The sequence below is a fragment of the Erpetoichthys calabaricus genome, chromosome 2 (assembly GCF_900747795.2).
Source record: "Erpetoichthys calabaricus chromosome 2, fErpCal1.3, whole genome shotgun sequence".
In the NCBI taxonomy this organism is placed as follows: Eukaryota; Metazoa; Chordata; class Cladistia; order Polypteriformes; family Polypteridae; genus Erpetoichthys; species Erpetoichthys calabaricus.
Window position 1 is genome coordinate 69203059 of NC_041395.2, and position 26763 is coordinate 69229821.

Consider the following 26763-nt stretch of genomic DNA (forward strand, 5'->3'; position numbering starts at 1 on the left):
AACCAACCTGTTATGACAGGCCTTATGCAACATGTTTTGGATTTGGATGACGTGGAACGCATCAAGAAGGTCCACGCTAGCTGCCCTGCAGAGCCTATTTTTCTGAATCACTATATACTGCTAAACATATTGTGATTTAAAGCACATTGTGAAAATATTCACATCATGTTGCATAATGTAAAGACTGTTGTACTATGTTAGGGCATAGTGGGTAGCAGTGCTGTCTCACATCCCTTGGGAATCAGTTTGATCCTAGGCTGTGGTGCCCACCATGTGAGGCTTGGACATTCCCTGTGTGTTTGTGTGGGATTCCTTCAGGAACCTCCATTTCTTCTCACATTCAGAGGACAAACAGTGAACATTACCACACTTTGTCTATGCCATTGATAGACTGGTGTTCCATTAATGGAAATTTTGCACCTGGGTCTGTTTCTGCATGGTCAGCAATGGCTGGACATGACCTTAACTGATCATTGGGAATGAAAATAGATTTTTGCATGTGTTGTGGTGTTTCAAGTCAATCTGAACATTTTCACATCTGCTATTTGCAATGACTGTTACTCATTATTACCTGTTGCTTGCTTCTGTCATAATAATTCTTGTGCAGTATTTATTGAACCTTTTTTCAATAAGATAACACTTGATTATGAATCCAATGCTTAGTTTTGTCTTCTTTAACCTTTCTCATGTTTTGGGCTTTTTGGCAAAACCTTGGATAACAGTTTTTGCCTTGTCTACTTACTTTCTTCCATCTGGACTTGCTGTCTGCATTTTTAACATGATATTGACTACATCCATGTCTTCTTTTTTATTGCCTTGTCAGGTTACTGAAATTTTTCTTTCCATCAAGTTTCCATCAAAGTCATGCATGGTCATGTCCCAACTTGCTGTTTAGACATCATAATTCAGTTCATAGGATTAGGAGTGGGATTTGTCTTCTCTCTTTGTCTTGTCCATAAATTGGGCATGGCTTTAATGAACAATCAGCATGGTGCTCATTCTTTGCATTTTGTTGTTTCATTCATATTTGCTCCCCCAAGTTTAGATTGTTCCCTAGGTAATCACATGCTTTGTCTATATAGATGGCTTCCCTTGTTCTCTGTTACTTCTAACTGATGGTTCAGCATTTAAAATCCAAACTTAATATCAATGCTTTGCTATGCTGGCCATTTTGTTTTTGTTCATGCCATCATGTGTTCCCAGTTGCTTGGTGGGAGGCATCACATCAGACAGAATGACCGTCAGCCTAAGGCAAAATGGCACATATGCTGTTGACACAGAAAGAATATATTAATTATTTAAAATTTGACAAATAATTTAAAAAGTGCTTCTTACACTTTTCTATTTACCTTTTAGATATTGTACAATTTTGGCCCATTGTAGCATTCACTTAATGGCCTCTTTATTATGTACTTCTCTCTATTACCAAATATGACCCCATTTTTGCTTCCAGAACAGTCAAAATAATTTGAGACCTTGATACAAAAAGATGCTTAATGCTTAATAATTTTATTCCATGCTGACTCAAGCTCCATGCAGTCAATGCTGCCAACCTCCCATTTCATTTCATTCCAAACCACTCTTCATTAAACATATGTGTATGCTTTATATATTGAGTAGTACCCACATTATTGGCTGTTTCAAGGAGCAAAGTGATAAAAAAGTGTATCTGACTAAGTGACCACTGAGAGCAGTGGTGTCTGCATTAAGGTCAAGTGGAGCATTAAATCCCCTTACTACAACAAACAGCGTAGTCGTGCATAAAATAATTAAGTGGTAAACGTACCTCAATTTAATCTGTTGTTAAATGTTTATAGCAAACTCAACTTAGTCATCATAATCCAGTTTCTTGCAATTTTCTTTTATATGCGCAGTACAATTTCTTATCTAGAAAAACATCTACTGTAGAAATATTTTCTTTGTGCCTGGCACCACTAGCCTGTTTCCATGTTGCCTACAGTACACAGTCCCTTAGACCCTGCAGTGTTTTCAGAGTTCCTTCTGTTGTGTGTACAACTTCAAGTTTTTAGTTCTCTCTTGAGGCCAGAAGGGTAAATCTTTTCAAGTGGCCCATTGATTGTTTTTTTTTTTTTGTGACACACTCAAAAAGATGGGTGAATTTGTGTATCACACTATTTTGGAGTAGCTACCATCATTATCATGAATCATCAACTCATTTATTTATAATTTAACACATTACCCATTGAGAAAAAAAATGGAAATGTACTAATATTTTTTACATTTCTGCTTTGGGTGTTGAGTATGAAGTCCATGCGCCTATCCTTCTCCACGAAAATCTCCATCACTTTCTTGTAAAAGTCCTCCTTATTATCCTTTAGTTTTAAAAATCTTAATCTTCCATTTTGGCAGTCCATCATAACAAAAAATAAAAATAAATTGACCACTGCAGTACACTTGACTTTCTGATATTGCTGACTTATTGGCGCTGAGAGCCTCTGCATAGAAGAACAGCAGCAACAAGCACCTGTTAGGCTCACATGCGCCCCCTTCAGTGTGGCACGGTACTGTCTGCCTCACCTTGTGCCTTTTCACTGTGGTTTTATGTTTGATCAGCAAAACTGAATATGCTACACACATTCATTAAAGACATTAGCCAGACTATGGAAAGTCAGGCTGTATAATAAACATGTCTGCAAACATTATGTTGGCGACATACAGAGAGACAGCAACAGGCACCAGCCAATTGCATGCATCAGCCCAGTGTGTGAGGGACAGTGCAGTCTGAGGTGAGGTGAGGCTCATTGCTGCTGCACCTCGCATTTCTCCCCTGTATTTGAACAGGAAATGTGCCAATTCAGTGATTTGCACTGTAAAAACGATAAAAATTACTGGAATCATACAGAAAACACACTTATAGCACAGACCAGTGGACACATTTGTTTTATGTTATTATTATCACTTTTTTTACTTTTTATGGTGACGCCTCACCTGCCTCCCCTGACCAAACGTCCCTGTATGTGGCACAGTAATATGGAGATAGATCTTCATTTTGTGTGATTTTTATAGCATTTTTCGGGTGACATTTTATTATCATTTACTTTTACTTTTGATGCTTTTATCCAAGGTGACTTACAACATTTATAATAAATTTCTTTTGGTTTTCCAAATAGATGCACAAGCAGGTCAAGTGACTTGTCATGGTCAAACAGTAACAGTAGTGGGTTCTTACCACTGGTGCTAGTATCCTAATATAGTGTGAAAAGCAGTGTCTGTCACTTACTACCTCACATAAGGTTTACTAGTATCCATCTCTTTCCTCAGCGACCCACCAGCTCTGCTGCTGACACTTTCATCTTCCATGGCTCTTCCTATGCATTTCCAATGATCTTACCTCTGCCACAGCCACATCTACTCGCACATTCACACCACTGACTGTGCTTCACATTGCTTATCTGAAGTCAGAGGCAACACTATCCGCACTTGTTTTCCCAAATTCTGTCAGCTGATCCAGGCCAGCATCCTTCCTAATATTTTCTGGCGGGCAAGTACACAAGCCAATGGCTTTAAGCAGTGGAGCAGTTTTCAAACTGATGTTTAAATGCTGATCATCTGTCTTTCCCGCACATACACACACACATGCACACACACACACACACACTTATAAACATACACTCTTGACAAGGCTTCCTAGGTTTTCTCCATCTGTTCTGACAGGACTGTATGACTCCTCCTAAACTTTTATTCTAAAACACACTACTCGAGTGTATTTCATAGTGAGCTGTATTTCATCCATCTCATATTATATTTCATAAACATCAAAGTAGCAATATTAATGCAAAGCAGTATTAGAATAACCAGCTTGCGAAAATGAATGAATAAAACTTTTCCTGTAACCAAGTAAATTGGTCAAGACCACACAAAAAGCAGATAATGACAGTAGATCTTACATCTTTAAAGTTTCTGGGCCATCCCCAACACCACAGCAGTATAAGTGGTCACATTTTCATGGCCTGCCCTTTGTACAAATATTGCTGTATCTTAGCCTATTAATGATGCACACTTTGGATACCACATTTGTAATGCCAAGATGCATATCTCTGAAAACTCAGCAGAGGTCCCACTAGGGATGTGTAAACTTATGTGAATTCATCACTGCTGGCCGGTTATTAGTTCAGTCCTGTCTACTTGCTTTTAAATGCCAGCCTCTCAGGTTCGTCCGACTTTCAAACAATAGATCTAAGCTGTGGTATTGACTGTGTAAATGCTATATTACCAACATAAATAAAGGCAGGTCAATTATTTATAAATAAAGTGCCACAAAAGATTTCAGCCCACATCATGGCAATATTAAGTGCACAGTTTTCAGACTCTGTAAAATTTATTGTTATCATTAGGTTAGCTACCTAATAATAAATCACCACATTCACACCTTTATCTTTCTTGCGTTTAGCATGTGAGCAACAACTAATGCAATGCTGCATTTATTATTCAGTCCTTTATCTTACCTTGTTTATTTTCAGTTTATTGCACACAATAAATGCAATGCATATATTGTACTTTCCACAATTTATAATGGTCTAAGGAAAAAAAAAACATTTTCTGCCCTGCTTTGTGGTTCACTGGTAGAACAGCCAAAGGAATAGACTAAATATATATATATATATATATATATACAGTATATATATATATATATATATATATATTGTTTGTTTCATGAAAGTATAATGTGGAATCTTGCTAGGAGTTCTGAATGCCTAACCAGCTGGCCAACAACAAACATGGGCAAAGGCTGCAATGTATATATCAGCTACCGCAGGGTCAGCAGAAGTATCTTGGGAGAACATGGAGGCTTCAGCATATATACAAGAATATACAGACTGATATTTTATATATAATTGTTATTATGGCTCCATCTTCTTCTTCTTCTTCTTCTTTCATTTAACTGCAATTGATAGTAGATATTTCCTGGGTTGTAAAGAAATTCTTATGCTTTTTCTGACAGAGTACAGTTTACTTAAGTGAGAGAAATAAATGATTTGGACATTGAAAATTGAAGAGAACATAACAAGAAGGAATATGAAAATTGTTACTTGCTAATACAAATGTACTGATTGGCATGAAGAGAATTTTATGTTCAATTAAATATTATATACGTTGCTTGGCTGTCATATACTGCAGCAGTTGGAGCTACTCTGTCACAGCCCCTTGAACCTGGGTTCAATTTCAAGTTTGTCCTGAGATTATATGGAGTTTGCATGGTGTCCCCATATTCATGTTAGTTTGATGTGATTTCTCTAAATTGACTTAGTATGAGTGAATGTGGATTTGTGTATGAGTGTACACCGGCATCCAAGAAAGGGCTAGCTCATAAAGTAGACTCTGGAATAAAAAAAAGCAACTTCTCAAAATGTCAGTCTTACTTGTACTCCTCATAATGGTACAAAATGCTACTGATGTAATGTTTATAACATGGCCAAAATATAATAAGCACCCAACAACTATTGAGTATTTTCAGAAACTCCAAAACAATTATAGGAGCCTGTCTTCCAATATCTACTGTAAAACTGAAGCTCAAGGATAGATAGATAGATAGATAGATAGATAGATAGATAGATAGATAGATAGATAGATAGATAGATAGATAGATAGATAGATAGATAGATAGATAGATGATTGCACACTGTACAACTATCATGACAATGAAACTCAATTCTGCATCAGTCCAGAGTGCAAACAGAGGGTGCAAATTAGACAAATAAATATGAATATGAATATATATGATTATAAACATGTACAGAATTAAAAACATCTATACATACTGATAAGGTATGGTGATGAAAAATAAATATAGATAGTACATACAACAAAAAAAACAGTAGTTACAATATAAGCAATGAAAAAGTACAAATAAAAGTATTATGTACCAATTAAATGGATTTAAGTACAACAAGTCAATGAAGAAATGAAAGCAAATGACAGTAGTTGTTCATATTAAAAGCTGCAAAAGTCCTGAGGTAAACAGCCAGTAACAGAGCTGTAAAACAATAAAAGGAGAGTGGAGGTTATTCTAAAAATAGGCATACATAACCCCAGGGGATAAAGCATTTGGTTTTAAGTATGATACTGAGATGTTAAGCTCAGCCAGTAGGTTCTAGCATGGAGGCTCCTGTACCTTCTCCTTGATTGTAGCAGATTAAATAATCCATGATTGGGTTGAGAGGAGTCCCTGATAATTCTATGTACTTTCCACAGACAATGCTTGTACTAGTCTTCAATGGCAGGTAGTGGGGTGCCAATGATGTACTGGGCAATTTGCACAACTTGTTTAAGAGCATCCTGGTCAGATAGGGTGCACCTACTGTACCATACTGTTATACAATTGGTTAGAGTACAGCAGTAGAATTTGTTCAGAATCTGAGTAGACAGATGGGCTTTCTTCAGTCTTTTTAGAAAGCAGAGATGATGCTGTGCCTTCCTAACTACAATGGAAATATTAAAAGTCCGCGAAAAACCCTCAGCAATGTAGACACCCAGGAACATGGACACACATTCCACAATGGTCCCATTGATGTAAACAGCAATGTGTCTGTAGCCTTTTGATGTTCTGTAGTCAACAAAAAGCTCCTTGGTCTACATAATGTTGAGTGTCAGGTTATTATTTGTACACCATGTCACTAAATTTGAACCTCCATTCTCTGGATTTTTTCATTATTGCTTCTAATAAGGCCTACTGCTATGGTATCATTTGCAAACTTAATAAAGGTATTAGAATCATGCATGAAGATACCATTCTGGGTAGAATATAAGTAGAGTAGGGCCTTCAGTACCAGTATTCAAGATCAGGGAATAGGAGATGCAGATTGAGGTCTGCTGGTCAGAAAGTCTAAAATCCAGTTACAAAAAGAGGTGCTGAAGTTGAACCCACTAACATTAGTGTCCAATTTAGAGGGGATAATTGTGTTAAATGTGCTTGATGCATACAGGACCTTGCTGACATCTTCATATTACAGTCTCTCCTGATTTCAAAACATCAGTGTAGTGCTTTGGTTTATTGTTTTCCACCCATTCCTTGGTTTCCAAGTTCATCTCAAAAGTCAAGATATTCCTCTTTGTAAGACATTGACAAATGCACACTACATTTAACATTCATTTATTCATTTTCCAAACCTACTTGTTTAAATGAAAGGGTGCTGGGGAGAAGAACTTATCCAAAGAGCATGTGGTTCAGGACAGGACCCTACCCTAGTAAATGTTAAAGTTCATCATGTAGCATACTCAGTCACACGCCCAAATTCATTCATGCTAGTGACTAAAGAACCTACTGTAACCTGCACATGTAGACAGACTTCGGAGTATAATATCTGTCATAAATCCACACGGACAATGGATAGTGCAGGACAGGATTGATGGCTATGAGGTAGCTGCACTAACCACTAATCCACAGTGACATTTAATTTCCTCTTTGAGTGAGTCATTGTCCTTTTGCTAATCTGCCAGAAGTGTTATAGTATAGCAAGAATGTAACTGGGGTCACCAGTTCTTTGCTTTTAAAATCAGCTTTAGTGATTGATTCCTGGATACTAAATAAAAGTTTCAACTGATGCAGAAAGGAATTTGAGTTTTTGCACCTTGCTGTACTTGTTTGTTTTTCAGAATCCAATATTTTTATCGATGTGTTGATAGTCCGTGATGGAGTGAGTGTAATCATTTCTTGCATGGTATAATATAAATGGGTTTGTAGGTACCCACTGACCCAATATTCAGTTTTGATTGTTCATTATAAGTGATTCTGTAATAGATAGCAGCGATAATGGGCATCAACAAAGAGGAAAAATTAAAAAGGTATAATCAACAAGACTATAATTTTGATTATTACTCTTAGAATGCTTATATGCAGTTGAACATTAGAGGTTTGTGATGTTATCTGGATTTAAAATGCTTCTTTAAAAGGACAAAGCAAGGAAATGGGCCAAGAAATGAAGACTAGATCAAAGGAAGGAAACAGACGAATAGCTATGAGCAAGCCAGAAGGTTAAAACCTGGAAAATAATAAAGGAAGAGCAGTTATCAGATACATCAGATACCAATAGAAGGAATGTGGTCATTTTTAAAAGTAAAGAGGTCAGGAATCTCAACGTTCCCTCTAAGCTGCGCTAGCGTGCGCTGGCGCACCAACTGTTTAACCTTGGCGCACAACTTTTAATCCTAGCGCACGTGGCGGCCGATTTGTTAATTTTCGTAAAATCACGTGCCGGCGGACTGCGGCCTGGCGGGAATCCTGTTGCCTGCGTGACTCGGGAGTCTCGGGCTACATGATTCAATCGGCATAATAACGAAGTAAACTTTGGCCTTGGGCGAAGTTGGGCCTTGGCTGGTGTAATATGGCATGTGACCGGTGACCGCGTGATTGGTGCACTTTCCCACCATTCAGCTGGTCTATATTTCAATTAAAGTCCATGATGTTGTCTACTGAAAGGTCGGAAGTTCCGGTCCGGTCCAGTTCGCATTCATAACGTTCGTTAAATTACTGTTTTCGCAAATTCGCAGTAAAAAATAAAAATTTGAACTTTACAATTTCTTTTCATTATTTATGAAAATGTCGAAGCGCAAAGCTCAAGATGAACTGCTATGTAATGCGACAAAGAGAAGCCGCAATAACTTCAAGAAGGAATGGTTAACAGATTATTCGGTTGAAACCATCCTGCCAAATGGGTCCGGACATAAGAATGTGAAACTCGGAGAAATTTTTAAATATCGTGAAACGGAAGACGTTGTTTGTACGTTTTGTCTTAAAGCAGGAGTTGACGGAGAATGGAGTTCAGGAAAGAAATGGGGTGAATGGAAAATTGATTACTTGAAGCGTCACGTAAGTCACAAAATTCATCTGGATGCTGTCACGAAACTTCGAAATCAGAATCGTGGATTCATACAAAATTTTTTAAAAGAAACGCCTGAAGATAGGATTGTTAGACAAGAATTGAATGAACGTGACAGATCGAATCCCGAAGCGGTAAAGGTGTTGATTGACAATGTTTTACTTGCAGTTAAGTTGAATGCATCCATGCTGTCTGTGCAAGAAATTCATGACCATGTGGCAAAATACACAGAAATTCCTGAATGTTGGAGAAGCAAAAATTATGCTTTTGAATTCATTGAATGCATTAACAATGTTGTAAAAACAGAAGTTTTAAATGAAATTAGAGAATCTGATTTCCACACACTTATGGTGGATGAAAGTACAGATATTTCTGTTTCAAAAAATGCTGATTATGTACATCAAATTTAGAAAAACTACTGATAAAATTCATAAAACTGTTTTTGCTGGAATTACCAAATTGACTGCTTGTAACAGTACAGCAATAGTTGAGGCAATAAGGAGATTTTATAATGAGAATAACTTGAACATAAATCGCATGGTCATGTTTACATCTGATGGTGCATCTGTGATGCTTGGAAAGCATAATGGTGTTGCTGCTATATTAAGACAATCAATTCCTCACTTGCTAGAGCAGCACTGTGTAGCTAACCGAGAAGACCTAGGAATTGATGATGCTTGGAAACAGTTACCATTAATGAGGGAAATTGAAACTCTCATAAGAACAGTATATACACTGTTCAGTAGATCAAGTGTAAAAAAAAATAAATTTCAGGAAATGGCCAGTGCTGCAGACTGTGATGCTGTTTCATTTAGACCTATAAATGAAGTTAGATGGCTCTCAAGACACTTTGCTGTACTTGCCTTGAATAGGAGTTATGACATTTTGTTAGAATATTGCAAAGAACAAGTAGAAGAGGACAATGATCCAGTTCACAAATATTGTATTGATAAATTAAGCAAACCTGAATATCGTGTGGCATTACATATCCTATGTGATGTACTTGGTGAACTGGCAGAACTGTGCAAAATTTTCCAGAGAAGTGCTTTAACCACTGTAGAGGCATATCAATTTGCCAAAGCTAAAATCAGGAAACTGAGGTCTCAGTATCTGGGGGAACACGTGCATTTCAGTGACACTGTAAAAGATTTAGTTGCTTCTTCCCCATCTCCAGTAAAAACAGATAACATTCTTAAATTTATTAAGCAAATTTGTGATCATTTGGACAGAAGATTTCCTGCTGATGAATTAAAAGACTGGTGCATATTTGATAAAGACCATTTCTGTAATCAAAGAAATCTGGATGATTTTGCTTTTGGTCATGAAAATCTTGCACAGCTGGCTAAGCGTTACTCTGTCTTGTTCAAGAAAGATGAGAAGATTTTTGCCAAGGATGTTTGTAAAGAATTTTCGGATTTCAAATGCATCGTTTCAGAGAAAATGAAAGCTGGATTAATGAATACATTTCAGGACATACTAGCATTCACCCAGCAGGAGCAGGAGCAATTCAAAGGACTAAATCTTTTGCTTGATGTTTGTGGAACTTTTCAAGCTTCCAGTGCTGATTGTGAAAGGGGGTTCAGCTTGATGAACGCCATTAAAGTTAAGACCAGGAATCGCTTGGACAGTGATCACCTGGAAAATCTTATGCGAATTAAACTGTACACAGCAGCTGGATATGATGTAAATATCAACAGTGTTTATAAGTTTTGGAAAAAAGAAAAGGGAAGAAGAGAAAGACTGTAAGACATGTACAGAAATAGACATTCATGATACATGTACAAGACTTCAAGTTTGATTTTAAGTTACCACACTGTTTCACTTGAAACTTACTGATTTGGGATTATGACTATCTATTGGTAATTTAATAAATTGGTATTAATATTTATAATGCTTAACTTTTGAATTTTCAAGTAATTTTACTTTGTAATTCTAAATAACATACTTTGTAAATGACATACTTCATCACCACTAAAACGAAGGCCTACAGAAGCGTTGATAAAAAGCGCAATCAACCGATGTTGGTAAAATAACAAATCGAAGCCGGTAAGGAGAAAGTGGCTCACAAGTTTTGAAATTGATAAAATTTTGGCTCACAAAAAAAAAATTTGGCTCACAACACCCAAGTCCTTAGAGGGAACGTTGGTCAGGATGTGAAACACAGACCAAAAAAAGTTCATTACCAGGAAGTCTGTTAAATCATTATATCTAAGCCAAAGCACAAAACTGCTAAAGCTAAAGGTCAAAAACCAAAATTGATAAATTGCTCTAAAAGCTCAATAGAAGAATTGAGAGTAAACCTACATAGCAATGCAGTGGCAACCACAAACAAAACAACTTCTTATTCCATTATGTCACCATAGGAAAATGAAAAGTGATTTGGATTAGTTTTGAATGAAACCAAAGTTAACAATATATGACAGAAGTTGAATTCTCTAGGATAAATTAAAAAATAGAATTAATACAAAATCTCCCAAAACAAGCAAGTGGAAACCTAGGAAAACTTTAAAACAAGTTTATAACGGGATATGAGGAAAAATTCAAGTCAAAAAAGGCAAAGCGATAGTCCTGACTACCTAAAGATCCACAACGTAAATAACTAGCTCAAAACCAGTTAAGTTTTAAAGAGTGTTATTCAAATCTTGGGCACTAATATTACCCCGCTAACATCTTATACTGCATTTGTGAAGTGACATTTCATTTAATAGCACCGTCTAAGCAAGTTAATGGCAATGAGTGCAACTACCTTAAACAACACTGCAATATCCACAGAATGAGCCCAAAATGACATCATGAATTTGGCCCTATGAATTAAACAATAAAAAAATAATAACACAAAAAACATTAATATAAACAAATCTAAAAAATAATGTTTCATGATGGTTCAAAACTAAGAATCACAGCACATGAACTAACTTGAATGCCATCCTAACCTTATCCTCTTTTTATAATTTGTACACTTAATACAGACCAGCTTCTGCAAAGACAGATTTTAATTGTTTAATTGCTGTTAAACATTTCCAAATGACATTTATTTACACTTAATAGCACTTCAGTGTGTGCAATTCATGACAACCAATGAACAACTTGATATTAATGCACATGAACACTGTTATCACTCATCAAATCAAAAAAGATAAACCTCTTAAGCTTGATAAGTACCTACTGATCTCTCCTTTAATATCAATATTGTTATCGCAATGGAGAAATAACAGATCAGTCAGGTGAAATGCCACCGTCACCACAATTAATTAAACTTGACACACCTTCCTATAATTTTCCCCAAGACTACAACATTCTTTATAAATTTAGTATAGATAAGAGGAAAAATGGCATCTACATTTCATATAAGAACTTCATTTTGAATTCAGGCTGTGGTTTATAGCACATTTATTTACTGTGTGATTATGCATTCATTGTATTTCTGCCAAATCCTTTAATGTTCAAAGATATTTATCCAGCACAAGACACTCAGAGAAGAGACATTTGCACTATAATGTACTCCTATGGTAATAAATTAAAGAGAGAGCTTTGAAGTTGACAGTGACAGCCATTTCCATCTGATGAATTGTAAAATACAAATAGACAATAAAAATAAAAAAGATTTTATTTAAAAAAAGCAAAAAGGTTTATAAAAAAGATATTAAAAGAAGCAAAAGAGGAAAGATTACAGTTTGAAGGAAGAAAGACATGAGACCAACTTTAAATCTTATATACAGTAATTACCATTAAAATTATTTTTTTTCTCCTCATGGCCCTGTACTGGAAGAAGTGTGCTCAGGAAATGAAAGAATGAATGAATTGCTTCTTTTCCAAAGCACCTTACTGCATGTTCAATTGCACACACACATAAACTCAACCATGTTGGCTGCAAACATTTCTTAAATAAAGTACTATTTTTGATACATTGGTGTAGAAATGATTTAATCCCAGGAAAATCTAGAGGGTCTGACTTTGTGTTTCTTGAAAGACAGCAATAAAAAGAAATGGTAATTTAGCCGTAAAGTAATTATAACAGCTTCCCTGTGCCTAGGTTGAAGAAATGTTTTCTTTTTTCAACATCATTCACAGGAGTATTGAAATGCATTAAGATTTTATTATGTCTCTTAAATTCTGGGCTGGCATCATTGACAGTGATGCAACACAAGGAGGCCACAGAGTCAGCCAAACCAAGTCTTCTACACTACATGTGTTGTACACCAGCACATTAATCTCCAGATATATGCGCAAAAAACGACTTCTGTAATGCTGATATCTGACAGAATATATAGCGGTCTTGAGGTTTATTAAAAACTGTTCAATATGCAGTGTCTCCATTTTTTACCTAATTGTTTTCTTTATAATGTAAGAGAAGAGACCAAGCACAGAAAAAGGTTTTGGGTATGACTATGATAACATATAATGTGAAATAAATGAAAAGAATAAATCTTTTAACAAAGATAGGTAACAGAAGTGACATTAGCAGTGGAGTGGCTGTTATTCTTCCATTCTGCATGCGAAGAAAGAGAAAAGACATTAGAACACACCTGCTTTGGTGGGTAGTCACCATCACCAGAGCCTCACAAGTGCACATGCATGACTCTCTCTCTCTCTTTCAATCTCAGTTTATCCAATCCCAGCTGGCAAACATCTGCCACATCCTCTCAGTTGCAAGAAGCAGATCATAGGCATGTTAGTACCTGTGAAATAATACAAAGAGTTGTGAAAGTCAGTCTTGAAGAAAACAAAACTTCAAAAACACAGAAAAAGATTTGGGGACCGTCCCCGTATATTGTCGTCCAGACAATAATAAAGAAACTGATTCGTAACTTGTAAAGAATAACGAACACTTTACTACACACAAAATGGCTTTTTTATACGACAAGGAATGATGGGACAGGAAATGGTTGGCAGGAAGTGACGATTGAAGACAGGAAGCGGAACCAACGTCATCAGGAGTCAACAGAAGTGAAGGATTGTGGAACCGAAAGTGACGTCATTGGGATTGCCTGGAAGTGACGTCATCACGACCATTTTGAACTTGGAAATGGAGATCCTTATTTTTCTTCTGACTTTATGTAGAATGAGAGAGATTCAGGTAAGTACCACGTGATGACCGCCTGTCTCGCGATAATTCACTCACCTTTAGGCTCTTTGACTGCCTCCAACTCGCATGTGTGTGACATGACCCCCCCCCCCCCCAAACCCAGACCCATCAGGTCAGGCGACCTGCACCGAGAGGTCATGAACACGGGAGAGAACATCTGCGTTGGCCTGTAAGGAACCTCTAAGATAAGTGACACTAAAACGATAAGGTTGAAGATCTAAAAACCACCAAGTGATGCGAGGATTAGACTCCAGATGAAGAGACATCCACTGTAAAGCAGCATGATCCGTCACCAGAGTAAATTCACACCCCAATAGGTAGTACCTCAATGACATGATAGCCCACTTAATCGCCAAGACTTCTTGCTCCACCACAGCATATTTGGTCTCCCGGTCCAACAGTTTCTGACTGAGATACATAACGGGGTGTTCACCACCGCCGACGCATTGGCTCAGCACGGCACCCAATCCTGTGGCCGATGCATTGGTCTGGAGAATAAAAGGAATAGAAAAGTTAGGAGATTTCAATAAAGGTGCTGATGTAATTTTAAGTCACTGAATGCCTTATCAACCGACTCATCCCATACCACTTTTAAAGGTGCTCGTTTTCTTGTTAAATTCGATAAGGGCGTAGCAATTTCAGAAAAATGCGATACAAAGCGTCGATAGTAACCCGCCAATCCCAAAAATGCTTGTACTTGCCGCTTATTTATCGTACGGAGCCAATTCAGGATGGCATCAATTTTATTACATTGTGGTTTAACAACACCCCCACCCACCAGGTAGCCCAAATATTTGGCTTCCTTTAATCCAAAAAAACATTTCTTCAGATTAATACAAAGCCCTGCTGACGCCAGCATGGTGAGTATTGTTTGAATCTGCCATACATGATCCTTCCATGTGCCGGAATAAATGACTATGTCATTCAGGTAGGTAGTACAATAGGAATTGTGGAGCGGTAGCAGTGTGTCTACCAGACGTTGAAAAGTAGCTGGTGCCCCGTGTAAACCAAAAGGAAGAACCCTGTATTGCCAATGTCCACTGGGTGTACTAAAAGCGTTTTTTTCTTTAGCGGAATCCGTTAAGGGAATTTGCCAATACCCTTTTGTCATGTCAAGAGTAGTTAGGAATTGGGCGTTCCCCAGCCGATTGAGTAAATCATCCACTCGCGGCATGGGATACGCATCAAATTTAGAGACCTGATTAAGTCGACGAAAGTCATTACAGAACCTCCATGACCCATCAGGTTTAGAAACCAAGACAATTGGACTAGACCAAGGGCTATAACTTTCTTCAATAACCCCTAATTCTAGCATTCGCTTAATCGCCAACTCTACTTCCGCTTTCTTTGTTTCCGGGAGCCTATAGGGTCTCTCTCTGACAATCACTCCAGGGTCAGTAATGATATCATGAACAATCAGCACAGTTCGTCCTGGTATTTCATCCACAACTTTGAGTACAGACAAGATAGCCCTTTCGAGATCTTGTCGTTGTTCATACGTCAAATTGGGACCAAAATTAAAATGGGCACAGGACATAAAAAGCGAACTAGGCTGTCCGGAGGGGAGATCAAGATCTCTATCCTTCCACAGTTTCAGCAAATTAATATGATAAACACGCTCACTCGGTCAACAATAAGGTTGTTTAACCAAATAGTCGACGAGTCCTTTCCTTTCCTTAATTTCATACGGGCCTTGCCAATGTGCTAACAATTTTCAATGAGAAGTTGTGACTAATACCATAACACGATCACCCGGGACAAATTCCCGAATAGTGGTATTTCTATTGTAATAACGTGACTGCGCTGCTTGTGCTTTTTCCAAATTCTCTTTTAGAATAGGTCTGATTTTCTCAAGTCTATCACGTAATTGCGTGATATATTCAAGAATGTTTGAAGTAGGGAGGACCTCCTCCTCTCTCTCCAGTGTTTTATTGGAGCCTAAATGGTCTCCTAGGAGGTGAGCATGTGCCAATTCACACACTTTTCATCAAAAAGTGCGTGGAATCAACAGCAACGCTCACACTTCACCCCCCTGTTCTGCCACTCTATATAATAATTCGTTTTTGATTACAAAGAATGGCATCGGTGGCATGGGATCTAGGTTTGTATAACCTTCAGTAGATACTATGGCATTCCTAGCGAATTTTAAGGAATCATCGTTCCACTGTTCTCTTTTAAAAGATGATGGTGTTAATAAGAATGGGACGGTTAAATCTTGAATAGGGTCTCTTTCGACCTCAATGGGAGGGGCTTCTGCCTCCACACGTTAACTGCATTAGCTCCCGCAGAGGATGATGGGACATCGATTTCTTTGCACTGGGTACCCGTATTGGTCCGTGCTACTGTGGGACACGGCGTGAAGGCAGTTGGAGCATTATTCTCCATTACTAAGCCCAAATTTTCCTTAGGTACAGTTACGTTGTTACCGCTGGTAATTTTATTCCAATCTCTTCCTAGTATGACTGGAAAAGGGGGATCCGGTAATACAGCAATAGCCATAATAGTTAAATTCTGGTTCACAGACACCACACATCTGGCTGTTTTATAATACCGGATGTCCCCATGAATACACTTCAGACTAGTTTTAATTTTAGTTCATTGTTGCAGTAAAACGAAACGGGCAGCAATAATAGAAATGTTACTCCTGGAATCAAACATCGCCCTTCCCTTCCTGCCATTTATAATAACTGCACCTGTTTATAGAAGAGACAAAGGGTTAGTCACTGTGGCACAATACCTTTCTCCCTTTCCTAATGAACAATCCATAGGCTCATAATTGCAGTTGGGAGACAGATGTCCGATCTCCCCACACTTGAAACAGCGAGGAAGACTTGTCTGGGTCTGCCCCTTTTACGGACGGCATGTTCGGGAGTTTGTCTGGTGGGCTCAGGGGCTGCCCCACATACCTGTTGGGTTTGGCAAGAAAACTGTTCCGACCGCCCTGATTTACAGGCCGCCCAATGACATTCTGCGATTTGAATCAAGGAATCCATATCCTCGAAATTATGCTTCCGGACTTGCTGGGTGATATGGTCAGGGAGGGCATGCACACAGGTCTCGCACGCCAGGAGCTCGGCCATTTTATGGGAGGTATTTATATCTGGCCTTAGCCAGCGACAGACTTTTCCCCAAGCTTCAAAGCCCTGTGTTCGTAATGGCCACTCGGGATCGAATTGCCACTCCCTCCATTCTCTCGCCTGCTGCTCCGGAGATACGCCATAGCATTTGAAAACCTCCATTTTTAGAGCGTCGTAGTCAGCAGCCTGCTCCTCAGTTAAGTCGTAATAAGCCCTCTGCGTCATCCACCTTCAGACAGGGAGCCAGTTGGTACGCCCATTCTGACCTCGGCCATGCGTTCCGCTTAGTGGTACACTACAAAAAACAAAAAATATGTCTCAATGTCATCCGATTCAGTCAGTGTCATTAACTGAATGGGTTGTGACCGAGCGACCTCCGTCCGTACACCAGCGATGGAACGAGCCTCGGCTTCCGCTAGTTGGGTCCACGTTTTGCCCATCTGGATTTTTTAGGTGCGGAGATCACCCATGATGGTACTCAAGACTGTATTAAGGTCCTGTTCTTCCGACATCTTTTAAACTTTTGAAAAACAATCCTGCCGGTTACGGCAATTGTGAAAGTCAGTCTTGAAGAAAACAAAACTTCAAAAACACAGAAAAAGATTTGGGGACTGTCCCCGTATATTGTCGTCCAGACAATAATAAAGAAACTGATTCGTAACTTGTAAAGAATAATGAACACTTTACTACAGAAAAAATGGCATTTTTATATGACAAGGAATGGTGGGACAGGAAATAGTTGGCAGAAAGTGACGATTGGAGACAGGAAGCGGAACCAACGTCATCAGGAGTCGACAGAAGTGGAGGATTGTGGAACCGGAAGTGATGTCATCGCAGCCATTTTGAACCCGGAAATGGAGATCCTTATTTTTCTTCTGACTTTCTGTAGAATGAGAGAGATTCAGATAAGTACCACGTGATAACCCTCTGTCTCGCGATAATTCACTCACCTTTAGGCTCTTTGACTGCCTCCAACTCACACATGTGTGACAGAGTACACAACACTTCTTTCGCCTCATCAGGTGCTCAACCACGTTGAGTGCTGTGGGTGCTGCCAGTGGGTGCTACAAAGACTGAAGAGCCCTGCATCATGGGGTTTTCCGCCTTACCCAGAAGTATTGACAGACCACATGGGCAGATGTTCGGAAGCACTTCCAGGGCGGCTAAAATAAAAGGAGCTGCATGCCTCACTTCAGGGTGGAGGGTGGACGAAGCTTGCTGGGAGGAGCGGAGGAGGCAATGACCAAGTGACAAAGAAAGAAAAAAAGAAAGAAGTGTACGTGTGTTTATTGTTTTGCTTGTGGCAGTGGTGGCAAACATTAGAACAAATCTAGTTTTGAAAGTCCCTGAAGTCTTACTGTCTACCACGTTACTTCATAGCTTATTCCAAGTGTCTATGATTCTCTGTGTAAAGAAAAACTTCCTAATATTTGAATAAAATTTACCCTTAACAAGTTTCCAACTTTGTCCCCGTGTCCTTGATGAACTCATTTTAAAATAACAGCCTCAATCCACTGTACTAATTCCCTTCATAATTGTAAACACTTCAATCATGTCACCTCTTAATCTTCTTTTGCTTAAACTTTTAATCTTTCCCCATAATTCATCCTCTGTAGCCCTGCAATGAGCATAGTCACGGTTCTCTGGAGTTTTTCTAGCACTGCTATGTCCATTTTGTAGCCTGGAGACCAAAACTGCACACAGTACTCCAGACGAGGCCTCACCAGTGCATTATAAAGCCTAAGCGTAACCTCCTTGAACTTGTAGTCCACACATTGTGCTATATAATCTAACATTCTGTTAGCCTTCTTAATGGCTTCTGAATGCTGTCTGATAGTGTCAACTCCACTATGACTCCTAAATATGACTCCACCTCATAGGGTGTACTTTTGATCTTCACAGACATCCCATTGTGTATTCAAACCTAACATTTTTACTTCTTTTTTGTAATACTTTACTTTTACTGACATTAAATTTCATCTGTCGCAAATCTTCCCAAGCCTGTATGCTGTCCACGGTAAAATGGTGGATTTATTGAGATGACAGGAAGGGGCAAGTTCTGAGAAGCAGGAAGCAGAAGTGATGACATTGGTGAAATGATCAGTATTGATATATATTTTTTTTATTGTTAGCTAAAGGAGGCTAGGTTTGAATCCTGGTTCATGTGTTTCCGGTTTGTACTGTATGATATCTTGGGTTTACTTCTAAGTACTTTGGTTTTCTTCTCATACAAGGGGGCTCCGCCCCCTGCTCGCTTCGCTCGCCTACCCCCGGCGATGGGTATCCTGAAATACATTAGTCGAGCTCGTTCGTTTTGGAGTCGTGCCCGCTTTGCCCGCGGCATTTCAGACGCGTGTTGTAGGCGCCTGCGTTCATTGATTTTATCCAGGCGGGCTCGTGTTTGTATATCCGTCAGTCGAGGTCGTTCGTTTTGAACCTGTGCCTGCTTTGCTTCCGCAGTTTCAGACGAGCGTTGTAGGCGCCTGCGTTCATTGATCTTATCCAGGTGGGCTCGTGTTTGTATTGTTGAGCTGTATTGTGTTTGAATTTGGTGTAAAGCGTTCAGCGGTTTGTACAATCCCAAGCAGCACATTATTCCTAACTTCACTCTGCAGTAGTGCCACTCACAATATGGCGGTGACGCCTGCGCCTTCACTCCGCAGTAGTGCCACTCACATTATGGCGGTGACGCCTGCGCCTTCCTTACTATCTTTGTGGACCTGTGGGGCCTCTGTAGCCTCTCACGTTTGACTCTGGGGTGCAGCGCAGAATCCTCTTTTGTGTGTGGCTGTGTCATTAGTCGTTAGCTATGGGCGCGTTGTTGCTTCATTTCTCATTCACGTTAGTTGAGCTCTTTCGTTCTTGGGCCGTGATTCCTTCGTTCGCGGTGGATAAGACTTCGCTTGCGGTGTATGAGACGCGCGCCTGCGCAGTACGTCTCATGGTCCCATCGCCGTGTACCTGCGTCCATATCCGGTTTATTCTCGGTTAGTAATATGGATCCCAAAAATAAATATGTTAGCTTAATCAATACATTTAAATTAGCTCATACTGAGCATGGATGTGTGAATGAGAAGACGAGTGTGCCCTGTGATATTCAGTCACTTCATTCTATTCTGGTTACTGCTCTGTACAGTTGTTCCAGACCTTAAAAACCCTAAAGAGATGTACTGTAAAATGGCAGGCTCCTGAGGCAAAAGTCAGAGACTGGGATATAAAATATTGTCAAAGTAGTAAGGCAAAAGAAAGAACCAAAAATACTTTTAATTCAATACTACAGAGCCAAAACACAAAACTAAATTTTTGTCAGAGAATCAGAATCAAGGTTCATAGCCAGAAAACAAAAAACAAAACAACAAAAGAATTGCAAGAAAGATTTTTAACAAAATCCACAGTCTCGGACAGCATTTAGGCATCAACCTAATTATTGTCTAATTGATGATGTTGATGACCAGTGAATTTCAAGTAACACTAATAGCTACATTCCACTGTGTCTTACAACCAACTTCAGAAAATGGTGGTGACCATGACAAAAACAAAATGGTGTCAAAATAATTTCAAAACAAATGGTAGCATGAATAGATATAACCAAAACCAAAAATAATTAATAAAATAAATGTATCATTAAATTCTCTATAAGTATAAACCTGAGAAAAAAATCAAGAGCCAAAGAAAAATTTCAAAGTAAGGATAAAATTGAACAAAAGAACTGTAAAACCATCAAATTACGACATGAATTAGGCAGGTTCAAATGTAATTAATGAATGTTATATTAATGCTATTTCTATGTACAGATTACACTTTTTTCCTGTCCCATGCAGTGGTTTCTCCATTATCTCTACATCATAATGGCATGTAGAATAGGTTGATTAGAAACTCAAAAATGTCCTGATTTCTTTTTTTTCTCATCCACAATTATTGGGAAGTTTTACTGGAAAAATCACTTTGTCTTCAAGAAACATAAATAATGCAAACAGGTGTAGTTAAAGTATTAAGCTATGTTTGAAACAAGGCTAAAAAATTAAAGAATATCCACAAAGGTCAAAATCACAATGCTTCATGACAGCCAAATATATAATAATAAAGAGACTAGTCACCATTCAGGGGGAGGGCATGGTTGTTCACATGAGCAACAAACTGGATTGGTCTGAAAACACAGTGGTGCTGTACAAGAAGGGCCAGAGCAGACTGTACTTCCTAAAGAGACTCAGGTCATTTGATGTATGCAGCAAGCTGCTACAAATGTTCTACCAGTCCATAGCAGACAGTGTGGTGTTCTATGCTGCAGTCTCCTAGGGAAGCAACCTGACCTAAAAAGATGCAAAATGCCTCAATAATACTTACCAGGAAAGTTTCCTCCTTCACAGGGTGAACCCTGGACACACCAGAAGCTGTTGTAGAAAAGAGGATGCTGGCAAAATTGGATGCCATCATGAAAAATCCCCCCCAGGAGGTGCTCTCTTGGAGCAACTTTAGCCACGTGCTCATTCCACCACAGTGTGCTAAGAAGCGTCTCTGAAGGTCTTTTCTGTCCACTGCTGTCAGGCAATTCAGTGCTTGCTCCTGATGTACTCACTATGTTTATTTTGAAATATCTGCACAATATTTATTTATTTATTGACTTATTGATTGGCTGTATTATTTGTACTGTGAGTCTGAGATTCTTGTTTTCTATGTTTCTCCGCTGAATGCATCTAAATTTCCTCATGAAATGAATAACGTTTATCTAATCTAAATTAGTTTCAAAACACAGTATTCGATCCACCAATTAGATAAATTGATCAACTTTATATTACTTTTTTGATAACACAACCTAGCTTAAATAAAAAACTTACTTTGCGTTGGTAATGTTCTTAAAGCTAAGGTAATCAGTTACCAATTCACTTGGACCGTAATTTGAAGGTAAACTTTTAAAATATGCCAATTAGTGTATAAAACCAATATAAATGGGCAATTTCCATCCATCCATCCATTTTCCAACCCGCTGAATCTGAACACAGGGTCACGGGGGTCTGCGGGAGCCAATCCCAGCCAACACAGGGCACAAGGCAGGGACCAATCCCGGGCAGGGTGCTAACCCACCACAGAATGGGCAATTTGCTTGAGATTTTTCCTTTTACATTTTTCAGTATTGGTACAATCAAACTAAAAAATGTTTTTTTAGACATTGATGTTATGGTAAAGCTACCAAAAATGTTTTTTCATGGTGAACCTTCTCTGAAGGATATACTGTGTGTGCTGAAGCAAAAGCTAAGTGAAGGAAAGGAAGCTGACAAACAGAAAACGAAAACACTCAGAATAACATGAAGGATGTCTATAAAGGACTGGGTATAAGTATGGGACTTAAGCAATCCAGGGTCCAGGTGATTGAAGGTGATGTGGACAAAATTATCCCCCTGAACCAATTTTTTAATAGATTTTCCCTCCCGCTGCTACCTTCTTCCAATAACCAGTCTTCTCACATCATCCCTTCTCAATCAACAACTCCTACCACATCAACCAGAGAGGCCATTGCAAGTCCATCTCTGATTATCAGTGTGGACCATCTGTAACTAAAGACTAAGTAAGGAGACAACTGAGAAAGCTATACACAGGAAAAGCTGTGGGTCAGTCAGTCCTGAAATTCTAAGGCATGTGCTGACTAACTTTATGGAGTCCTCTGTTGCCTTTTCAATCTGTCCGTAAGGCTTCAGAAAGTTCCACTGCTGTGGAAAACATTGTGCATTGTTCCTCTTCCAAAGAAGGTAGGGGCCTCTTCTCCTAATGACTACAGACCAGTGGCACTTATTCTCATATCATGAAGACCTTTGAGAGACTGGTCCTGGACTATATGAGTCCTCTTGTGGTAGACCACCTGGACCCACTTCATTTTGCCTATCAGACATTGATTGGAGTTGAGGATGCAATTATCTATCTGCTCCACAAGGCTCATTCTCACCTGGACAAAGCTGGCAGCACTGTGAGAATTATGTTTATGATTTCTCCTGCCAATCCAAAAAAGTTGTAAACTCAGAGATATGCAGGTGGATTGGCTTATGGTGTCCTGGATAATGGACTCTCTTACGAGCAGACCACAGTTTGTGAGACTCAAGGACTGTGTTTCTGATACAGATATGAGCAACACTGGAACACCACAAGGAACACTTTTGTGTGCTTTTCACTGTACACCTTTACACAATAAATATAATGCTAGGTCATGTCAGTTGCATAAATTCTCAGATGATTCTGCACTTACAGTATGAGGTGTATTGATAAAGGGGATGAGACAGAATATAGGAATCAGGTGGGAAAATTTCTTTATTGGTGCAAAGAGAATTGTCTGTATCTTAACATCAGCAATACCAAGGAACTGGTTATTAACTTTCACCGCACCAAAGTGAGGGAGTGGATGTAGAGGTGGTCCACTTCTAAAAGTACCTAGAGGTCCACATTAATGACACCTTGCACTGGTTTCGGAACACAGAAGAACTATATAAGAAAGGTCAGAGTAGGCTCTTCTTCCTTAGGATACTGTGCTCTATTAATGTGAAAAGTGATATCCTTCATATCTTCTACAACTCTGTGATGGCCAGTGCAATTTTGAACACTGGTGTACTGGGCTGGTAAAATCACTTCAAGTGAAGCTCACTGAATCAACAAGCTAATTAAAAGGGCACGCTCAGTTAAAGGATACACTATGGAATCCCTTGAGGTGGTAGCGAGAGAATTTAAACAAAACTGAGTGCCATTATGAACAATGCTGGACATCCTCTCTCTTATGCACTAACGCTGAGGACTTTCAGCCAACAAATTATTCAGCAAAAGAGTGTCAAGAAATGCTGCAGGGGTTTCTTTATGCCAGCTCAATACGTCTGCATAATGCTTCACTGTGACTGTGACATCCAAGTCAGGATTTTTCTTTCTCCTGAATTTTCTTGTTTTAATGTCATTCCTGTGTGTGTTCAAACCAAAGTGTGTGTGTGTGTATATTTATTTATTTATTTTAATTCATGTCTGTCTGTGGTTACTCAATACTTGTAATTATAACATTTCTCTTTCTGATTTTGTCTTGTGCAGGATCACCCAGGAACAGCTAAAATATACTTTACAGAAGATATTGAGAGAGGAAAGAAAGAAAGCAAATCAGCCCCAGTACTGTTACCATCTGAAGTGTTTGAATCACCAGACATTACGCAGCAACATGACGTGTAAGTAACTGTGTGGTGTTTATTGCTTTTTTTGTAGAATCACATACTAGGTGTATTTATTAGTGTACAAATATATGCTGTGTTTGAAATATTTTTCTCTCTACTGACTGATTATGGGTGACAAAAATACTAAAAACAACTATGCTTCTTGATAGTGTTATATCCATCCATCCATTATCCAACCAGCTATATCCTAACTACAGGGTCACGGGGGTCTGCTGAAGCCAATCCCAGCCAACACAGGACGCAAGGCAGGAAACAAACCCCAGGCAGGGCGACAGCCCCACCGCAGGGTGCACACACACACACACACACACACCAAGCACACACTAGGGACAATTTAGAATCGCCAATGCAATCCTCTTTGGGAGGAAACCGACGCAGACACGGGGAGAACATGCAAACTCCATGCAGGGAGGACCCGGGAAGCGAACCTGGGTCTCCTAACTGCAAGGCAGCAGTGCTACCCATTGCATGACCGTGCCGCCCGATAGTGTTATATTGTTATTACATTTTACATAATATTCTCAAATCCAATTCAGGGCAGAAACCAAACCTGACCTGAACACCAGTCCACTGAAGAGCCAGCTTACACTTAAATCCACATAAGGCATATTTAGAATCACCAATTAACCTAACGCACATTACTTTGGGTTACTCAAAGAAAACCAGAGTACCAGAGAAAAACCCAAGCAGACACAGCCCGAACACAGAAGTTAAACCCCAAACACCAAATCAATGAGGCAGGAGTGCTAACTACTGCACTGACTTTACTATATTTAAGATTTCTGTTAAAATGTAAAGTATGTGAAACAGGTTGCCTGTCTAATGCCTTCAGATTCAGAATATTATAATTAACTTGACCTGTTCAGAGCTAGTCAGTCACACTGGGGCCACAGGGCTCTCCTGATGGTTTTTAAAAAGAGGGTCAAAAGAAATGTGAGAGGAAATGGCTTCTTATAAAAGACCACAGTGGCTGCTTATTAAGGTAATGAAAGTCTCCACTATAATAAAAAGGCATAGGGGAGCATGCAAATGGCACCAATACAGTTACAGAGTCACAGTAATGTTAGCTATTTATCATTTGTATGTATAACTTTTCTAATTTCATATACAGCTAGGAAAATTAATGTTTATTTAAAGCTTTTATTGATGGACTATTGATTAATTTATATCATATTAGCTTTTCTATGTAATAGTTCCCGAGGAGTTATTTTTATCTCTTAGCATGTGTGAGTGGAAAGTGTATGTTGATGTGAAAGCATTTAAAAATTGAAAATATAAAAAAAATTGTAACTGCAATGATTTGGGTGTCCAGGCAGATGGTTCTCAGAGTGCCTGAGGGGCAATTGTCTGTTGGATTTTCCTTATGCTTATACGGTGGAGGGACACACTTCCTTTCTTTTTTTGCTGTGTCAGTTGGTGATTATTACAGTGAGTACAAAAGTTTAAAAGGAAAGGACAAAAGTACATTACATGTATGACTGGTGCACTTTTTTAAATTAAGGGTCAGTGCATTTGAAATTCTGCAACATTCTTTGGCAAGCCACTAAATGATCAACTGCATTCAGTGCAAAAAAGATACACATTGTAAGAAGAAGAATCGTTAGGCAGTAGAAGGGTTGGGGGTACCAGCTGGTAATCTCTGTGTATTTATTGGACATGAAAAAGATGGAAAACAACTTGGCATCATCTGATGCAAAAACAAAGATGAGGATTGGATGGGTTAACTTGTCCTCCTCCATCATGAATTTCCTATTTAACGGTTACTTCTGGTGGTTTTCTAGAAGCAGCAGGGCTTCATGGTTAAAGTAGGAATTGGGTCACTTGGCATCCAGATCTGTGGATGGAAAAGGAGATGGAGTTAGTAACATCGCCTCTTCTCTGCTTGAGCTGGAACAATCTACCTCGCTGGAGGTCTGAAGATGTCCCCGAGTCTCACATGCTTGACATCAGCCTAGCGGGTGACATCATCCATTCTGATGTTGCTAAACTGCAAACGCAGCACCACGAGGCGCTTGTGCCAATCGCTGGACAAAACATTAACTGCCTTCTCCCAGTATGTGAATTGTAACACCCTGGGAAATAGGACTATGGACATACTGTATGCAAATGTTAAAGACGCATACAGCGCCATCCCGCTGCCTGCGCTGGAAAAGCAGATCATAATCTGGTTCTGCTTCAGCCTCACTACAAACCAAGGGTGAGGGAGCTACCTACAACCACACGCTCATTCAGGAAGTGATCCCCTGAGGCAGAGCAGGCTCTGAGAGACTGCTTTGGAACTACGTACTGGGATATCCTGCAGGGATCATATAGTGAGAACATTGAGGAGGTTGTTGATTGCACTACTGACTACATCAACTTCTGTATGGACATTGTAGTTCCAGTAAGAACAGTACGCTGCTATGCTAACAACAAGCCATGGATTACAAGTGACATCAAGAGCCTTTTGGACCAGAAGAAAAGGGCTTTTAAAGGCGCTGATCAGCATGAGCTCAAGCACGTGCAGAAGGAACTCTGAGTCCAGCTCAGGGTGGCGAAGGAACAGTACAGGAGAAAGCTGGAACAGAAGT

At 39.2% G+C, this 26763-nt stretch overlaps 1 protein-coding gene across 1 annotated transcript in view; it reads left to right on the forward strand.

Annotated features, from left to right (window-relative positions):
• Positions 1 to 26763, forward strand: part of LOC114645279 (uncharacterized) — a 593479-nt gene that overhangs the window by 36250 nt on the left and 530466 nt on the right. Inside the window, exon 5 of the mRNA XM_051922489.1 lies at positions 24057 to 24187. Coding sequence (XP_051778449.1) covers positions 24057 to 24187 — 131 coding nt within the window. The remainder of the gene's footprint in view (positions 1 to 24056; positions 24188 to 26763) is intronic.